Here is a 20,467-nt window from a genome sequence, read left to right on the forward strand (position 1 = left end):
TGACTCATCAAGAGATGTTGGATTTCATTGTACTCTGATACCATATTAAGAAGTGGGTTTTAAGCCTAACTCAACCTCATAAAACCGGCTCAATGAGGTGAGGTTTGCACCCACTTATATATTATGAAATGTCCTTATCTTTAGTCGATGTGGGATCTCCAATATTATTGGCTTAATATTTGTACCGGTAATACATATTTATGTATGGATGATTTAAAAAATTTAAAAACTTTTATCTTTGCTATAGGTTAAATAAAATAGGAAAGATTATTCAAGTGGGAGGTCTCCTCTTTCTTTTGGATGACCGTGTAATATTGATTATGCTTTAAAATAATAGTTTTAAAGTTCAAATGTTGAAATTTTAAAATATCATTAAAAGTAAAATCGAAGCACAAAATGTGTATATCGTATTATATATATATATATATATAATATTTTTTTATCTTTTAAAATATAATTTGCATAAATTAATCCTTACTATGGTTTTTTATATAATAAAAAAATTATCACTTATAATTAATGAATTCACTCACAATAAAACAGGCATAATTAGATGTGTTAGTTTTTACTTTATATTTATTTTTAAAATTTCTTATTAAATTCTTATCAAAAAAATGCAAAATGCTCAAATTAGTAAAAAAAATTGAATCGTGTTCTATCATTTGTCTTGCTTGTAAAAATTCCTTTTTCACTTGCCTATATAATCTACGGAGTCAAACTGATTCTTAAATAAAAATAAATACTCTCAAAAACATATACTCATTATTTTAGTACGGTTTAATTAAGTTTTAAATATTTTATAGATTTGAATATTTTAATTTACTATTTATAAACAAATATATTTTATTCAGTATTTAAATTTTTTTTTTTACCGTCAACTTTTGTCTTTTTATCATTAATAACGATTAACTGGCGTTTACTTTTTTTTAATCTTCTCGAAGTTCTCAGTCACTTGCTTTTAAAAGATGAATGGATGAGACAAAAGTCAACCAACAAAATATTTAAATAAAAACAAAAAAATTATTTTAACTACTCATATCAGAAAAAAATATTACCCATTCCATTAAAAATACCTAAATTTTCTATATACATGAAACTTAATTAATTAATTTAGTAAATATAATCTGGATTTGTACCGTTAATCGCTGTTTTTTAAATAATAAATAAATAAATATTCAAATGGTGAGGCCTAGTTTTTGTACCATGTGTCGAGAGCATGATTGTTTTTGAAGTAGTATTGATGTAATGAAGCGGTGAGCATAAATGATTTAACGGAGAGGAGAGTAAAGTGATGCCAATTGTAATGATTTTGTGAAGAAAGCTTATGGCACACCATAACCACTCTACGACTCTTCGTGTTTTCTGCGTCGGAACCCTCGACACCAAGCTCCACGAGCTCCGATTCCTCTCCGATTCACTTCGCTCCAATCTCCATCGCTTCTCCTCCTCCTCCAAGGTACTCACAATTGTTCACTTCACCCAACAACTACCACCATTGTTCTATTTTTTCCCGTAATTGGTAACTTTTGTTGTTTTTATCTGAATATAGAAATCAGTTCTTTAAGATGAAACTGTTTTTTAAGCTGATTAATTGGTAAAAGTAACCACATATTAGCAAAATAATTGAAGTTTTATGATGTAAACAGTCACTGCAGGAGCGCAATATATATTTCAGAGTCTAAATCGTGTTCGTAGTTTGATTAGTTATATTTTGATGGGAGTGGGTGACAGGTAGAGGTGGTGGTGGTTGATGTGTCTACTGGTTCGAATGCGCCACAAAGTTTGCAAGATTTCCCGTTTGTTTCCAGGAATGACGTTGTGTCTTCCTACAACACTGGAAGAGACGATGCCTTGCTTCTCCCGGATGACAGAGGCAAGGCGGTTTCCGTGATGAGCCAGGCATTGGAGCAGTTCTTGAAGAAGTCTCATGAGGATCAATGTCTTGTTGGTGTTATTGGTGTTGGGGGGAGTGGGGGTACGTCACTGCTGTCGTCTCCCTTCACCTCTCTCCCGATTGGGATCCCCAAGGTCATCGTCTCGACAGTGGCCAGCGGTCAAACGGAGCCTTATGTTGGAACCTCAGATTTGGTTTTGTTCCCATCTGTTGTGGACATTGCAGGCATCAACAGGGTTAGCCGGCTGATCTTGTCCAATGCCGCGGCTGCATTTGCTGGGATGGTTGTTGGAAGGTGTCAGAGCTTAAAGGATTCTTCTAGCCTTGAAAATAAACCTACAGTTGGGATAACTATGTTTGGAGTTACTACTCCTTGTGTTAATGCTGTCCAGGATAGGTTGCATGAAGAAGGTTATGAGACCCTGGTTTTCCACGCAACTGGGGTTGGTGGCAGGGCCATGGAGAATTTGGTTAGAGAGGGGTTTATACAGGTATTGAGACAACTAAGTCTGTCTGCATTTAATTTTGGGAAATTTATAGTGTTTTGAGCATGTTGGAACTTCACTGGTTTGAAATCATAGCATAATTTTTTTTATCCGGACAATTCTGCTTTAATCTTCTATGAATTTAGAATACTTCCGCTTAGGACTGTATTTTCTGTTGAGGCTACATGTTGCAATTTCCTTACTATTTGAATCAATGCACCTTATGGATGTTTAAGTTCTGCTCCTTGTTTAATTGAAGCTTCCAATTGATTGGACTTGTTTTATATACATCAAGATTCAAGTCGACAGGCCTTTGACCTATAAGCTACTTAGCCTAACTCTTGAGCATATTGAATGTTCTAGAAGAGAAACTTCACTTTTGCCTGGTCATTTTCAACCCTAAACAAGGAACATGGAGTATTTATTAAACTCAATACCATATTCATTTTATTTTAGATATATGGATATGTCTTCTGTTTTGGGAATGTGAACTCTTAACTTTCTTTCACATAATTGTGTGATCTGTCAGATGAATTGGGATAAACTTTCTGAAGTCACTTGTATTCCCTTTTTTTTCAGATACTTCTTTGTGTATTCGTGTCTCTTTTTCTGTTCACACATATTCCTTTCTTTTGTTTTGTATAGGGTGTTATTGACATCACAACGACAGAGGTAGCAGACTACATAGTTGGAGGTGTAATGGCTTGTGACAGTTCTCGTTTTGATGCCATCATAGAGAATAAAGTCCCGTTAGTCTTGAGTGTGGGAGCACTAGACATGGTGAACTTTGGAGCAAAAGATACTATACCATTGAAGTTTCAGCACAGAAATATATATGAACACAACAAACAGGTGACTGCTCTTTATTACTTCGTTCTGTTTTGGTCTTTGCTTGAAAACTAGTCATATTTGCTTGTGATCCTCCAGAGGATTTTGTACGTCATTTTCTCCTTGAACTTGATGTTTATTTCCTGCAATCCTATGACTACTGTCAAAACTGGACTATTCACTATACACTTTATCATTCCCTGGAACTGAAGATGTTTACCATGTGTTAAAATGGCTGAAGACATTATTTTATGCTAATATAAGAAATCAATTATTTCTGTTTGCAGGTTTCACTCATGCGAACAACAGTAGACGAGAACAGAAAATTTGCTGATTTTATAGCAAATAAACTGCAGAATTCATCATCTAAGATTTGTGTGTGCCTTCCAGAAAAGGGTGTATCTGCTTTAGACGCATCTGGGAAGCCTTTCTATGATCCAGAGGCAACGGGCACTCTTCTTCATGAATTACAAAACCTTATTCCGACTAATGGTGATAGACAGGTATTATGGTTGCTCAATAGTATTATTTATCATAATTATCAGCTTCAAGTTTTCTAAATTTCATTTTATTTATTGCTGAGTATTTTGAAAAGTTAAAAGAGTTGTGTACAGGTAAAGGTCTATCCCCATCACATTAATGACCTTGAATTTGCAAATGCATTGGTTGATGCATTTTTAGATATTAATAAGAAAAATAGTAAAGATTCTACTCGTCAACAAGTAGCCAATCCTGAATCTGTTGCACAAAATTATGTTTCAAATGCGTCAAGCTTTGGGACCATCGTCTATCCACCTAGTGAATTCCCGGAAGCTAGAACAGGTTCTCATTTAATTTTAATTTGCATTATGTTAATTAGTGTTTTGCAAAAAATAATTAGTTTTTCTTTTCAATTTTCCTCATTATTTGTGTGTTTTAACACTTAATTTGTGTTGTCCTGAAAGATATTTATTAAAAGCCAATTGTATATTTTTGTGTTGAACAGCTGTTAATTTTACTTAAGTAAGGTGCTCTCCAGAATTGCTTTTGGTAAAAAATATATTCTTTAGGTCAACTATGGAAATAATGTTTTCATTTCTGCTTGCAGAAACCTTGGAGAAAACACAGCTCATATTACAGCAACTGAAACATCAAATAGATAAAGGAATTCCTATAATAGGAGCAGGTGCAGGGACAGGTATATCTGCCAAGTCAGAAGAAGCTGGAGGGGTTGATCTAATAGTTTTGTACAACTCTGGGCGCTTCCGAATGGCTGGAAGAGGTTCATTAGCTGGATTATTACCTTTTGCAGATGCTAATGCTGTTGTTCTTGACATGGCCAATGAAGTTTTGCCAGTATGCCATTATTTGTTTACTTGTTCTAGAAGACTTCAAAAGTATTGTCCAACTGCTAACTTCTGTTGAAGTTTTTTTCACTCTAAGGGCCTCATTTTGCAGATGCTTCTATACTTGAGCATACGCTAATTTCAAGATTCGTGTTTAATATAGGTGGTGATAAGTGAAACTAAACTATGAAACATCACTAAATATGATTGGTAGTCTTTATGGAAGAAAACTTTTCTTTTCCAAAAAATGTATATAACAAGGGGTTTTTGAAGAGATAAAAGGAAACGGTGGGATGTTCAGGGTAAAGGTCCAATGGCGGAAGCAGAAAGCAATTTGGGTTAGGGCCATCACAACAGGGTAGTGAACCCTTAGGAGATAAATAATTCTTAGACTTTGCTGTTTGACTTCTTTGGTTCTTGTATAAACATTATTGGTGGTAAAAAAATTGTTAATTGACCCGCAGGAAAATGTCAGAATAGAAATGTAATCTAAAAGACCATTATTTGCTGAACATAATAGAGAAAGTAACTGAAGAGAGAAAGAGTGAGAAAAGATACTGAATTTTGTTACTGTTCTTACTTAAAAGATAGAGATACAGGGAATATATACACATGCCTATACTAGTGGCATGGCAGCTGCTAGCTGTATCCAAATTGTAACTAACCGTCAACTAACTGAGTGCAGTTGAGAACTGCTCTCTTTCATGTGGTATTCACACACACACCACGAACACAAGGTGGGTGGGAATCACAAATGATCTCAAAGTTTTGAGCAGGAATAGCTCTTTGGCAATGACTTTTTCTTGGACAACGAAGAGATCTAATTCCATGTTTGATCCTGGCATGAAGAACTGGATTGTGAGGCAAAGAAACAACACACTGACTGTCACAATAGACTATGGGTGAATAAGAAATTCCAAGTTCAATGATAACTGTCTAACACCATAAAATTTCTATAGTGACTTGATCTAGACTTTCGCTTTAGCTCCAGTACTTGACTGAGCAACAACTCGTTGCGTTTTAGACATCCAAGATATATATAAGATTTGGACCAAAATATAGACTATTTCACTAGAAGCAGATCGTTATCTGCACCCCAATCAGCAAAACATAGGGCTTGTATAGAAAAGGAAGAACTTGAGGCAGCAGGATGGAGATGTAATCCATAATGAAGAGTGTGACTCCCCCATAGAGGATCACTAAGCTCTGACACTGAAAATAATAGAGCGAAAGAAACTGACTTTTGTTATAATCTCAAAAGATTGAGATATGGAGTGTGCGCGTGTGTGTAGGCTTATACCAGTGACCGCTGTATCAAGCTAGTAACAGTTGTATCCAACTTGTAACTAACTGCTAACTAACCCTGTGAGTAGTTGAGAACTAGTCGCTTACATCAATGTGTATTGACCTAATAGCATATGCTTTTGGAAAGTTCCTTCATAACATAGTATCAAAGGCCCTTGATCAAGTGATCATAGTTTGATCCATCCACCTGATTCTTCTAATAAAAAGTTGAATTTTAACTAAAGGTAGGTGCACCCATTCTTGTCCACACTTCAAAGCCTAAAGTGCTCTTGTATGAGGCGATGTGTTAGAAATGTCACATAGAAGACTGTTCATGCACATTAACCTAATAACTTAAGTTTTTTGAAGAGTTCGTTCTTACTAATTCTTGAGGTCAGATCAACTAGCTATAAAATATTAACCTTCAATACCTGTCTTGGATAAAAAATAGTAATTTTATGTAATTATGAAATCCCCTTGCCAGGCTAGTACTATATCTCTTTCTTTTCCATTATGTTTGACTTAGTTATATTTTGTTTTCAGGTGGTAAAGAAGGTTCCAGTTCTTGCTGGTGTATGTGCAACTGATCCCTTCCGCAGAATGGATTACTTTCTTAAACAGGTGGAATCTACTGGATTCTCTGGGGTACAAAACTTTCCTACAGTAGGGTTATTTGATGGTAATTTTCGACAAAATCTTGAAGAAACGGGAATGGGATATAGGTGGGTATATGGAAAAGAATTTCTCATACCATATTAGTTAGACTATTACACCTCTCACAAATTTATTTCATTTTCGTATTAAATTATCAGCTTGGAAGTTGAGATGATCCAGAAAGCTCATAAAATGGGTCTCTTGACAACCCCGTATGCGTTCAATCGACATGAAGCTATTGAAATGGCTAAAGTTGGCGCTGATATTATAGTGGCTCATATGGGTCTAACTACAACAGGCTCCATAGGTGCAAAAACAGCCGTTTCACTTGAAGAAAGTGTAATTCGTGTACAAGCTATTGCAGAGGCAGCACATAGCATCAATTCCAATGTCATTGTGTTGTGCCATGGAGGTATGCAAGTCACCTCAAAAGCTTTATAGATGTATATCTGAAGATTAAATAGTAAATTAAGTGTTCACTAATCAATTATTATTATTTGGGCCAAGAGCCGAAGTGCAGCACGCTTATTAGCTAATAACTGAAAAGCATCTTCCTATATCTTATGTTAGAGCCATGTATTGAATCTTTTCATGTTTCCTGTTCATATTGAAAAACTTCTGTTTGGCTTAATTTGTATATGGCTAACCCAAAAGAGTGACAAAGTTAAACCAAAAAGAAAAGAAAAGTAAAGAAAAAAAGGCACGGGTGAGGAGGGTTTCAGTACAAAGGAATGGAAAAGGCTTTGATCTAAGTTTCAGATGATGAATGGAACATCCCCAGTGAGAAAGTTTTATGCAACTGTCTTGGATGATTTTTTAGCGAGTTGTTACTTGAGTATGTTGGTTTTTGGTGTGAGAAATTCGTTGAGAATGGTGAATGTATTTGTTGATGGTAAATTTTGTGGTGGGGGATGCGAGCCATGTCATCTTAGCCAGTTAATTGTGTTTGTTATTTATCTTGTGTGCTTAATTTCTAGTTTGTGGGGGACTGTTTTGCCAGTAACTTTTGGCTTCTAACGGCTGAGTCTTGATATGGTTATTGAACTTCACTTCATTCATTGTTTACTGTTCTTAAAAGAATAGTTGTTTGGGTTTGTCAACTTATAGTCCCAGCTCAGAATAATGTACTGGAATATGCAGGTCCAATATCTGGTCCAAAGGAAGCAGAATTCATATTGAAGAGAACCAAAGGAGTCCATGGGTTTTATGGGGCTTCAAGTATGGAAAGACTTCCGGTGGAGCAGGCTATTGCAAATACAGTTAAAGAGTACAAGTCAATTTCTATTCATTAAGGTTTAACATGTCTGTACTTTATTGATGCCAGTGTTCTGTTCACTACATTGCTAATATGGCTGTTTAGTCATTGCTTAGTACCTACCAAGTTTGTGAACATTATAGGATTTACTGATAAAATTTTGGAAATAATGAATCAAAAGTATTGTTCAAGACATTTGTTTTGATTCTCTAGTGCAGAGGGTGCAGTTTGAAGTGCAAGTAATAACCATTGACAGATATTTTTGAACGGGTTATAACAAACCCCAAGTTTGTTGTCCATAACCCGTATATCAACACTACTTTTTACTGTTGAAAGCGTGCCTTGCACTTCAAAGGATCTTGATCCACAATGTGGGATCAACCGTGTATTGTGTGGGGGACTTGCACAGATTATAGATTACTATTTGTTGACTGAAATAGCAATTTTATTTGTGTGTAAAACTCTGATTAGATAGATGTCAAAATACTTGGATTATATCAGTTCATCGCAATAGTTATCAGTTGTGTACTTGTGTCTCGTTGCTTCATAAGCACTTCCTGTTTTTGTGCGGATTATTGTAGTGGGCCACTAAAAAAGACACAAGACGACCTACCCTCCACCTGTATATACTGTGGTTGTTTTATATAAAAACCATACAAAATTTGTTAGAAGTAAAGCGGTTGATTTCTTCACACTCATTTTTTCAAGAAGCAGCTAGTTATTCTTGTGATTTCTCTCAGAGTTTGAACCGGACACATCATCATCTTCCACCAGGTAATTTTACATTCAATTCGTAACTCAATTCATTAAGAGTATGCAAACCTTAGATTCGAATTACCAATTCCTAGTAGTGTAATAGTATTGATAATATATAACTCTTCCACGGATTTATTATGTTATGCGCACCAAATCTCACAAACCCGCAGATATAGACAATTCTCTGCTGCTTTGTTCTTATTAAGCCTTCCCTTTTCTTGTAAATCTCCATGACCTTCTTTTATGCTTCTAGCACGGTTTTGCTCAAGGACTTCAAAGTTATTGGGCAACCGCTCCTTAGCCTAGGTATGTGTGCCTTCTTTTCTAAGCAAGTGTCTAAGTCATCAAGGGTCCACCTACGGAGTAGTATCTTTTAATTGTCGTTCATTTATAAAAGAAACGAAGAATAAGAATCGTGGCATGGCATAAAATACTCACGTATAACCACCAGCGAGCCTGTGTAAAAAGACTAACATTGTCACTTTCGCCATGTTGATCCCAAGGCATGTCCTAGGCCCTGATCCAAAAGGTATGAAACTGTACGGCCTTTTCTGTTCCTGCAGATATGATTACGAAAAGTATTTTCTTGACACAAGGGCGTGGCAAAAAACAATCGAGATAAAGAAAGCCAAAATAAATAGAGAGAGAGCTAATTACATCAAATCTTTGTGGGTTGAATTTCAACGGTTCCTTGTACAAATCAGAGTCGTGATGTATGTAAGTTGCATCGATGTTAACATGCCAACCTTTCTTTATTTCATGCCCTGTATGGTTTGTAACATAGTCACAGAAGGTCAGAAAAACTAATGACGCTTTCCTATAATTAAGCTAACCTTAATGAACATAATTGTATTGTTATCTTCAAACTAACTCACCTTCGATCGTGCAGTCTTGAAGTGCGACACGAGGAAACCATAGCAGGACGTTAGACATTCTCAATGTTTCCTTGACTACCTGGATAGAACACAAATTGATTCTTGACTTGGAAATTTTGTCGTAGGTGCTTCCAGTTTATGTATACAAGCAATCATTTCATAGCCTGTGCATCATTTCTAAAATATAAACTCTAACCTTCGAACCATAACGTATGTTGTTTAGATCTTCATGGTTAATTGAAGCTCCGTCTGGTTTCATTTTGGTTATAGATAACTGTTCTTCCTGTAAGTCAAGATGAAACTCTAGTCATTTTTTCTTGTGCAAGTGAGCGCATAGTTTTCTACAATGAACTTCCCTCTCGTATCGTATCTAATTCCACCTCCTACCCTTGAGAAAGAAAAACGGGCTTATCCCTTCCAAATAGCATCAAAATGACACTTACAACAATACTGATTATTACAGAAAATTCTACAGTTGATTCTGTTAAGTATAATACTAATACTCATGGTTTGTAATTAATCTTAGTTGGGTTTGGGTCCATGGTTTGACTAGAATCAATGTCTTGTGCAGCATCTCACCCTGAGTATGTCTTGTGCTTCTCTGTTGTCATGTAGAAACTTTACACTCCACATCATTGCTGCTGCTGTGGTTGTTTGTCCAGCAATTATCAATGTCAGCAGGTTATCCATAATCTCCGAGTCATCAAGCTTTTCACTGGCTGGGAGTGAGTCTCTCTGCAACATGGACTGAAGGAAGTCCTCTGGAGTTTCTTCTCCCCTCCTACGTCTGCCAATGATCCCTCTGAAGGTCTCCATGAGCCTTTTACGAGCCTGCTTAGGCATTTCTTTTAGTTCAACCATAATAAAACTTTACGAATATTTTTTTTTCAATTTCTCTCCTAAATTGTCCTTAAACAGATCCAACTTTCGTATATAATTTAATTAGTTTAGAGATTATCTAAGAGAGAGGAAGATTACTTTAAAGATTACATTTATAATTTATTCAATCTTTGGATTTCACTGGTTCTCAGATGAATAAATAAGAAATTGGTTTTAATTGTTGAAGACAAAAACAATATTTGATATTCCAACAATTTCATCATTTATCACTACTTGCAGTAATATCAACAGTTGATTTTTTCATCAACCTCTAAAATTAATTATTTTACCCTTTAAACTTCAGACGAAAAAAATAAAAGAAAAAAAAACTAGAAGTTTGATTATTATTTTGTTACTTAAATTAACAAGTAGACTGTAGAAATTTAGGTACGGCTATGTAATATTTACAGTTAAGAAGTTGCGAAATATATATACACTTTTTAAAAGATATGACTAACCGAGATGCCTTTATAGTATCTGGTACCAGGAATCATGATGGGAATGGATAACATGGCGTCAGAGACGGCGTTGCAGTCTTCTTCGATCTGTCGTAGCAATGAATCCTCCGTGACGCTCATCAGCATATCACACATTGCATCAAATGTCATCTTTACATGCAAACATTTCATGGGAGTTACGACTTCAGACTTGACAGCATATCACGAACCATCAAATTATGTTGGTAAATTAATCAGGTTACTATTTGCTACTGCTGACCACTTTTTTCAGAGAAGATAACTATACTTTTGATTAAAAAGTGAAAAACAAAATGGACCATTCTACCACTTAAATAGTTAATATGTTCTTTATTGTCTTCATACTAAGCAGTAAGCATAAAATATGTCCATATACATTTTATTCTGCTTGATTTTTTATGCACTATGTGATCACATTTTTTCAATTCATGCTACCAAATCGTTACCTTGAGATTTTTTTCTTTCTTACAATGTAATAGTTTCTTCTAATAAATAGTATACCTTGACATTTAATAATAAATTGTCATTATAGTAAATTTATTAACTTTTACTGTAATTATCTTAAAAGTTACATCTATCATTATTTCTGATAGGTATAGAAATTAAACTCGTGAAATTGAATATACCTTCATACAAAAGTCCAACACCTTGAAACTTTTGCCGTTTTCTTCTAGCTTTTGCAGCCTTCCACACAACAGTTTGTCAAATTTGGTGACAAATGCGAATAGGGAAGTCATGGAAAAGGGTTCTGATAGAAGACGCCTTATTCTTTTGTGACTCTCAACAGGTACACATAACAAGCTTTTCTCTCCCACCGCATCTGCCATTGATTTAACATAACCCTTGTTGAATAGAACAAAGTCATTAGCAAATATGGTCCTTGCTCCTTCAGGATTAGGAACAAATATGTGGATCTTCCCAAATAGCCTTGTCTTGAACCATTTCCCATTCCTATTTCAACAAATACCAAGTTATACATGTTTTATCGACTCATGCTTCCATTTATTTTGGTCAAGTACACTTTAATATACCTTACAATATACCTTATTAAGTTCTAAAGATCTAATTAATATTACGAAATTTTGTTGTATTCAAAACTTATATCCAATTTTTACGTGTTTTTGTATTGTTTTCCAATAGTAAGTAAACTTAAGTCTTGGTATACTTTACAAGCTTTTAATACAAAAACAACAGAAAAAAAATCTACAGAACTGTATATAAGTTTTGTCTAGTTTTAAACCAGACTAATAACTCACTTGTCAATGATTATTTTCAAAACAACCTCAGATTAGAAATTTACTGTAACTTGAAAATTCAACTGTGTCATAATCGTGCTAATGATATTATGTGTAACACGATGAACAGAAATTTATTGTAGCCTAAAATTCATCTCCACAATAACGTCTTGATTATGATGAGTATGTATAGCTAGAAATTTAGTATAGCCTAAAAGTCAGCTGTTCAACAAACGTGTTCATACGAACTTGTTAAAGTCTTTAGATGAGTGTAAAGTTCAGCCTGTTTCTCTTCAGGAGGAAAAAACATGATTTTGAACAAGTCTATGATTCTGGTCAGAAACAAAAGCACTTTGAATAGAACTATGGGAAGACAAAAGTAAGCATAGTCACATACCACAGTCGCCTAAGTCTGACAAAATCATAGCATCCCCTTGTGCTATTAGTGGCTGAAAGAAAAGAAAAAGTTTCCCCAACAAAAGGCAGTCCCAACCTGCCAGGAATTTCTTCTCTATTGTTTGTTGTAGCTCTCTTCCAAGCTTTTGAAGCGAAATATGTTACTCCTATAGTGAATAATGCGACCAAGATTATGTGGTAACAGTTCTGCACTACCAATAGTACCTCTTCTCTCATCAACAGGTTCAACATCTCTTGTTTTGTTGTTGCTCTTTCTCGAAACAATGGCTATGAAGGAAGACCAAATACTGAGGCAGTATGTCATATATGGTTCCTTAAAATGTTATATAAAAAGGGTATGACGGCAGCGTCACAGATCAGGTCAACATATGCTTTGATTTGTAAAATATTGGAACGAGGAGCATCTTCGAAGGATTGGTGACACAAAAAGTTGGAAGATTCGGATTACAATAAGACAGTCTAAACAAGTTTTTAAATATATAAGAGGACCATTTGTTTCTTGAAAAGAAAATCTCAAATTAATCATCCAACGTTATGTGTCATTGTACACTTCTTTTAAAATTATGTTCATTATAACTGGTTCTCTCAAAGGATTCTTTTTGTCTGTGTGTTTCAATTCTTTAAAACTTTATCACTAAATTAGTATCTCACATAGTTAATCTTATTATCAAGCTATTATCTCAAAAAAACTTTGTCGCCACTTTCTTCTTATATTGTGGCATATTTTGATCTTTTAAAGAATAATTTGACGACATATTCAATCTTTTAAAAGCAAATTTGGTCATAAAATGTTTAAAGGGTCAGTATATGGTTTAAATTTTGAGAAATTATTTTAGTAACTACAACAATTGAACAACTAATTAATACTTTTTTATGCACTTTTGGAAAACAAAATCGAAAAAATTATATTTAATTATATTAAAAAAAACCTTCATAATAATTAATTAATAAAAAAGAATAAAAGTTTGGAATTGTTCTTATCAAAGAGATGAGTTGAAGTCGTCTGGTGTGGATGTTTGAGTTGTACAATCCATTTCTTTTGTGAAGAGTTGTTGAGCTTAACTATTGAAGTCGAGTGATAATTCATTTGTAAAAGACTCTCTAACACCCACAAATTAATAAAGAATTTTAGAGTAATTGAATAAAAGGTGAGTGAAAAGTATTAAGTGGATCAAGAATACTTTCTAATATAGTATTTATAGGTTTTTGAGTTTGTATAATATTTTAGTAACTAATATGGTGGTTATTGAATATTAAGCTAAAATACATGATAATGATAATTGTGATAATTGCATGTACTTAAGTTCCACTTTTATGAGTGGATCCTTGATAATACAAGAATTAATTAAAAATTTAAATTGATTAAAACGTGTTATTAAACATTTGATCAAGTGGACTAAACTAAATCAACTTAGTTGGGTTTAGATATAATTAGTACAAGGACTTAAATTTAAACCCCAATCATTGTAAAAAAATATGATCAAGTTTTTTTCAGTCTATTTATTTTACTGCACACAAAAATTCAAATTTAATAAATGTAAATTAACAAATCTCAAAAACTTTATATGTTTTAAAAGCGTGTGAATAGCTTCTACTTAGGTATGTGCGTATATAATGGCGATACCAAATATTTATATAAGAAAGAGTTTTAGCAATAAAGTTGAATTTTATTTGAAATTATCAATACACAATTCTGTTGTTCAAATATTATTTTATTCTCATTTTGTTCTTGCTTTTGCATTATATTCTAGCATGAAAATGTCTACTTTCTTCTTAACTTTAAATATCTTATCATTATTATTATTTTCAACTGTTTATTTGATATTAACTAGATTAATAAACTTAACATGCTTCTATATAATTAAGAGATCTGACAAATAAAAATAAAATAATTAAGCTATAGTCAAAATCAAATTTCTTGATCTTAAACAAGCCAATTACATACACTTCAGCATAGATTAAATAAATCAAACCTATAAATCATAATTCATATAAAACAAGCCAAGTATATATACACTTTGAATATAGTGTAAATAAATCCAACTTAGACATCATAATTCACATATTTAAACAAGCCAAATACATGCACTTTAAATATATATAAATCAAACTTATACATCATAGTTTTTTTTCATGTAAAGCTTGAGTTTAAATGTAGTTGAATCAAAATTTAGTAGGAGCTGAATGAGTTAATAATTGTGTGGGAAGAAATAGTGGAGTGAGGTGAAGTTGGATTATGATTTAACAGAGTTAGGATACTGATTGAAATGGCTTCCACTGTTGAACAGCTGTGTGAAAGCTCCTTCACATACAAGGAAATGGTGCATGTTGCGCCTGCCATTATAGATGAAAGTGATTGAACTCAGAATCATTAATCAAATATTTTCACTGATTTCATCACACGATTATTGGTCTCAGTGGAATGGTGCGTTTTCTTAGATTCTGATGCAACAAAATTGTGACGACCCACTTCGACTGGTCTAAGGATTTTCTTCAAATGAGTTATGTATCCTTCAACTAAAAATCGTATATATTGCTTTTCTTTTTTTTCCCAGAAAAAAGAAAATAAAATTGAATTGATATATGATGGAATGTCACTTAATCGTGAATGCCGGCAGAAAGAGAAAGGGTTTTAATCATAATTAGACGTGGAGAAGAAATGTGCATATATAAAATCATGTTTCTTTCCATAGATTTGGAATACAAAGAAATAAAAATTATCGTTTATCGTATTTATTTAGCTTAATTAAGTTTAAAGAGTTTTATAAATTTGTTACTTTCAACTCATCTTCTTAAAAGATTTTATTTTATTAAGAAATTTAAATATTTTTTATTTTTATTTAATTATCGTATTGTTTGATTTTGTTAGTAGTATGATTATTATTTCTATCTTTATGTCTCTAATTTATTGATCATCTCACATTGTTTTAGTCTAGGTTTAATTGAAATATACTCTATCTTTATGTCTCTTTTTATGTATGTTGGTTCTTGAATGACATCAATTCCTTTATCTGCTAGGATTTTGAATATATATGAGAATATAGTAAAAGTAACTTTATTGTGAGATATAAGAACTATAAATATATTGGATCTTATTTTAATAAAAAGAAAAAAGTAATAACGTGATACTAAATAATTTTCTTCGTTTTGATCATTATAATTTTGCACGATCTGGATTTAAAATCCTCGTGTTTGAAAACAAGAATTGCTTTCACTTTTATACACTCCATATATAGAGAGAGACACAGCTATAGCCTTAGGTGCATAAAAGTTATTTTATTTAATAAATATCACATTTTTAATAAAGTATTATGTATTTTTTAAAATAATTTGAGAACGTATTTTAAAATATATTTTCATAACTGAAAACTTACAAATTTTTTTATATATACAGTATTACAAGTGCTAAATCACCAAATTCCAAGTGTTACTAATAGCATTCATAAATATATAATTAAGGCTTATGTATGCATTTTAATTATAATTTTTATATAAAAAAATAATTAATATTATAAAAATGTCTCAAATTAGAAAAAACTTATGTTACTTACTAAATCAACTTTTCTGATAATAATAGTTCATAATACTAAAGAAGAATTTTTTTATATTATTAAAAAATAGGATAAAATATCGCTTGGTTGAGAAGAAAAAAAGGAATAATAATAATAAAAGCAAGAGAATATTTTCTACTGTATCTTAAAATTCAATACCTCATTTTCTTATGTAGTTCTCATAATTTATCACATTAGCAAAAGTTAATAAATAATTTTAAAAATATTCAAATTAATTTATAATCAAATAAGTATAATTACAACACTTGAATTTAGTTAAATAATTATTTCAAAAAAAATGCTAACACTGAGGAGATTCCTGACTAATGGGGATTCAGTTTCACATAAATTATTAGTTTATTTTCTTACAACATAGAGAACATATAACATTGTCTCCAAATACAGGAGAAAAACATATTTTACATTATAATATAAAAATTATAATATTTCAAACTAATAACAGGAATATTTTAATTCTTCTAGAAAAGTGAATGTTGTTGACATTATAAAAAGTAACAATGTCACATATTTACAAAATAGTATAAATTTGAGTTTTGATGGAATAATTAAACTTTTATAAATGGATGATTTTCATGTGTGGTTCATAGTATATGATACTATAGAATATACCTTCTTCAACTTTCTCCTCATCACCCTGTTAATGATCATCATTTGTAGTCTGAAAATGACCCAAACAAATATTATCTCCAATCGATCACTCAGACTCTTGCAATCTCAATTTTATTGCATTTTAACGTTTACTTTTTTTACTTTATATTGTTTCAGAACTAATTTAAAATATGCAAATACCAGAAAATTAGTTTTTGACATTTAATTTCATAATAATGAAAAACCCAAAGTCTGAATATATATTTCTTCAATTTTATGCAAAACTTCACGACACACTCAATTAAAGCTGATTAGAATAATTTTTATCATCACTGTTAATATTACTTTTCCTTTATTCTTATTATCATTATTTCAGTAATGTTTTTCCATCTAAGTCTGCAAAATAGTTTATGCATTCATTACTTTTTTTTTATGTATCTCTAAACTTGCTACTATAATTAGTATTCACTTAACATTGGATTTATTTATCTTTAAGTGATTCCCTTTCAGACACTTTTTTTTATATTATTATTAGTAGTAGTATATATCTTTAGAATTACCCCTCCTTTATAAATTTAGATGTTTTTTCCTGCACCCTGCATTTTTTTTTTCTGCACTCCTTCGTTCATGTGTAATTAAAAAAATATTTCTATGACTTTTTAAAAACCCTAATGCAACATACCATGATTAATATTTCTTTTTTTCCTTCTCTGCCATCATTTTACAGAGAGCAAAGAGAGTGCAAAGAGCTGCAGTAAATTGGATATTCTTCACGGTTTTGTGGAGATTGTTCGTTTTCTGACTAATTTATTGGTGGATTTGAGATTTCAGAATACAATTTTTAAGGTTCCGGACAAGACATTATGTAATAAGTCAAAAAAAATCATTTTATCCATCACTCCATAAATTAAAAAAAGACTTTCAAAACACTCCCTCATTCAGAATACAAAAATTTTACTTATAAATTAGTAAATTACCCTCTACCAGTGTCAACAATCAACCAAAAAAATGGCAGCCATGGGAGTTCCTTTCAAATAAAAATAGCAAGACTAATTTTGGAATTTTTAAAAATGTAACGGTGCAGGAAGAAAAATATAAGGGTGCATATAGAAACATCCTATAAAAATCTTGTTTGTTACCCAGTTAAGGCCCACAATTGAATCCAGCGTAGCTGTAAGCCCAAAATTCTTCGGCCAGAAGTCTGCAAAATATTTTCTAAAGGCATCTATCTATCTACATAAGCTAACTATTTTTTTTTTTTCAAAGTCAACATCAATTCCTTTTCAGTTATATAAAAGTAGATATATTGTTTTTGCTCTTTACTATTATATTGCATTTGATAATTGAGAATTGATGCAATACACAGGCACATTATTGGGAAACATATATTTTATGTACATAAAAATACATTAAAAATTTTATTATTTTTATATTATTGAAAGAAAATAAAAATAAATATATATATATATATATAATTTATATATTTTTTAAATAAGACATTCACTTGCCCATTGTTATAAATGAATAATATGTCAAATAGATATGAATTTATCTGTTTATAAATATCTAAAGAAATGAACACTCGCCACCTAGAAGGAATGTGAGTTAATATAAATTCTGAAATTGTAATTTTTGTTTCTTTTGTACAAACTCAATTTGATTCGGTGATAGAAATTATAAGGATTGACAATGAAAATAAAAATTAATGACTGGTTTTTATGTTAATAAATAAATAATACACTAAACTTTTTTTTATGTAAACACACCTAATATTGTTGAGAGAAAATATATACATCTATTAAATGTAAATGTAGTAAGAGCACTCATTACACAATTCAATTTACTAAAACTTTAATGGACTTATGTTGTATCACATTATTCTTTCATTATTAATATATTTTCAAGAGAAGAGATGATTAATTCTATCTCATTAAGAAAGAGTATTATCAATTTTATGTATTAAAACAAACAATAACATATTCAATATTGATTGCAATTCAATATCATTCGTTATAATTGGACATGTCTACCTATGAACTTCAATTTTAAATCAAAATAATATAATAAACATGGAATAAATCACTTTCAAAATATTGATGTTAAGCGTTTACTGGAGACTAATAACTAATTCATTACAAACACATTTATTATTGTTTCAATTGATAAAAATGTACTTTGTTGAATAAAAAAAACTAAAATTTATTAATTAGATTAACTATTAGACTACATAATGTATCACTCGTTCAAGGTTTAATGGAATACTGTGAATATTGCACATTTTATTACACATCATTAATTACTTTACAATATTGTTATAACACTAATTTTATTAATAAAACAGTTTTTTTCATTAATAAAGATTAGTTTACTACAAATTAAAATGTCAATTTACCGTTTCACTTTAACATTTTTCTTTCCTAATTTATTATTAATTTTTTTAAAGTATTCCTTTTACTTATTATTTTTTTCAAAGTGTAGTTTTTATCTCTTTTTTCATTTCTTTCTTAATCTTTTCAATTTTTTCCTTTTCATAATTTTAATATTACAAGTAAAAAAAAAAGGCATTTCATTTATACACATTTAATATATGTGTATAATTATTACACATATATTTATAAAAATTTAATTTTTTTTATATTATCTTAAAGAGAATGGTAAAATTTAAATTCATAACAATTTGTTAATTGTAATTATATATATTACAATGTTATATAAATTTGTCAAAATTAAATTAAATAACATGTAAATATAATAAATAAGAATATAAATTCGACAATTAACATTTCATTTATATTCTCATTTATCATACTTAAATCTTATATTCTCATTTATTATACAATAATAACGTTGTGAATAGGATAATTATTTTATATTTATGAAGTAGTATCGTGTACAGTGAGTTTGACCTGCACTTTTTTATTTGTATTAGTCTAGCATTCATTTAAGCCACTTTATTTGTGTTTCACCGTTGGGCGATGGTTATTGAAGATATTTTTCGCTTTTATTGTAATAGAATGACATATTTTTACTAGAATGGTAATAATTTAACTTTAGTTAAATAAAAAAATTGGTCTAACAATTTAAGAATAATAACATTTTAATTTTAATATGTATTATTGTATTATTAAAGTTGATTATAAGGTGGCAGTATTTTTTTTAAAGTATTATTTTTTTGTTTTCATTATCACTCCTCTATAATGAAGTAGAACCAGTCAGTCAACCTTGACCTCAAATGACAGTGGTTTCGGCACGGTGCGACCTACGAAGTCAATCCTCTTTTTTCTAAGAAAAATTAAAACAAAATAAACTTTTTAAGATTAGGGTAAAACCATCTCATAACTTGTAAAAATTGGTCATAGCAGTTAAAAACGATGGAAATTAGAAAAAGAAGATGAAAAACCACCCTTTATCATTTTTTTTTATTTTTTATTTTTCTATCATTCTTTTAATTTTATATTTTTAGTTTCATTTAGTCTAATTTTTTTAAAATAATTAAAAAACATTTGAATATTACGTTAGAGTATGAATTATTTTATCAATTATTAATATTTTTTATCTTATAAAATACATAATTTAGTATTTTACATTAATTTATAATTTTAGTCTTTATTTCTCATAAATTTATAATATTTTATATTTTAAAGTATATAATAAAATTAACGTAATTACGGCCTATTTAATCACTATTCAATTATAGGTAAACTATTAAATATTGTATCACTGTTGCTCATTCAATCTGAATTTAAAACATTGGACAAAGGAATAGTGAGCAATTTTTTTAAAGGTATGTTACTTACTGTTCATGATATTAATTTTGGACTATTTGATTAACAGTGTTTTTTATAAGAGAAATTAAGACCAAATTGAATACCATACCAACCAATTATCATTATTTCTATCATATCAATCACTTAAGTTTATTTGTTCCTCTTTTAGTTTTCAAT

At 30.8% G+C, this 20,467-nt stretch overlaps 2 protein-coding genes across 13 annotated transcripts; one reads left to right on the plus strand and one right to left on the minus strand.

The window, feature by feature from the left end:
* Positions 1–1,180: 1,180 nt before the first annotated feature.
* Positions 1,181–7,916, plus strand: LOC137808412 (TIM-barrel signal transduction protein). Of its 12 annotated transcripts, none has more exons than XR_016519295.1 (9): positions 1,181–1,456; positions 1,647–2,385; positions 3,025–3,231; positions 3,495–3,710; positions 3,822–4,029; positions 4,295–4,583; positions 6,360–6,538; positions 6,629–6,882; positions 7,611–7,916. XR_016519295.1 is itself a non-coding variant. In XM_068609504.2 (9 exons), the coding sequence occupies exons 1-9, from the start codon at positions 1,325–1,327 to the stop codon at positions 7,760–7,762; spliced, it is 2,250 nt and encodes a 749-aa protein (XP_068465605.1). In that variant the 5' UTR covers positions 1,181–1,324; the 3' UTR covers positions 7,763–7,916. The 12 variants fall into 12 exon arrangements, 6 of the variants coding, with proteins under 6 accessions (XP_068465605.1, XP_068465604.1, XP_068465608.1 ...); XM_068609504.2 differs by having other exon boundaries at positions 1,732–2,385; positions 4,295–4,542; XR_016519292.1 differs by having other exon boundaries at positions 1,190–1,456; positions 1,732–2,385.
* Positions 7,917–8,318: 402 nt separating this feature from the next.
* Positions 8,319–12,815, minus strand: LOC137808413 (abscisic acid 8'-hydroxylase 1). Its single transcript, XM_068609508.1, has 9 exons — positions 12,344–12,815; positions 11,338–11,662; positions 10,694–10,843; positions 9,936–10,187; positions 9,553–9,639; positions 9,357–9,435; positions 9,139–9,245; positions 8,920–9,038; positions 8,319–8,837 (listed from the first exon to the last, which is right to left on the minus strand). Exons 1-9 carry the CDS (start codon positions 12,592–12,594, stop codon positions 8,723–8,725), a joined length of 1,485 nt encoding a protein of 494 aa, XP_068465609.1. The 5' UTR covers positions 12,595–12,815; the 3' UTR covers positions 8,319–8,722.
* Between the last annotated feature and the right edge of the window lie 7,652 nt (positions 12,816–20,467).

Source organism: Phaseolus vulgaris, chromosome 3, assembly GCF_051622355.1.
Source record: "Phaseolus vulgaris cultivar YP4 chromosome 3, ASM5162235v1, whole genome shotgun sequence".
NCBI lineage: Eukaryota > Viridiplantae > Streptophyta > Magnoliopsida > Fabales > Fabaceae > Phaseolus > Phaseolus vulgaris.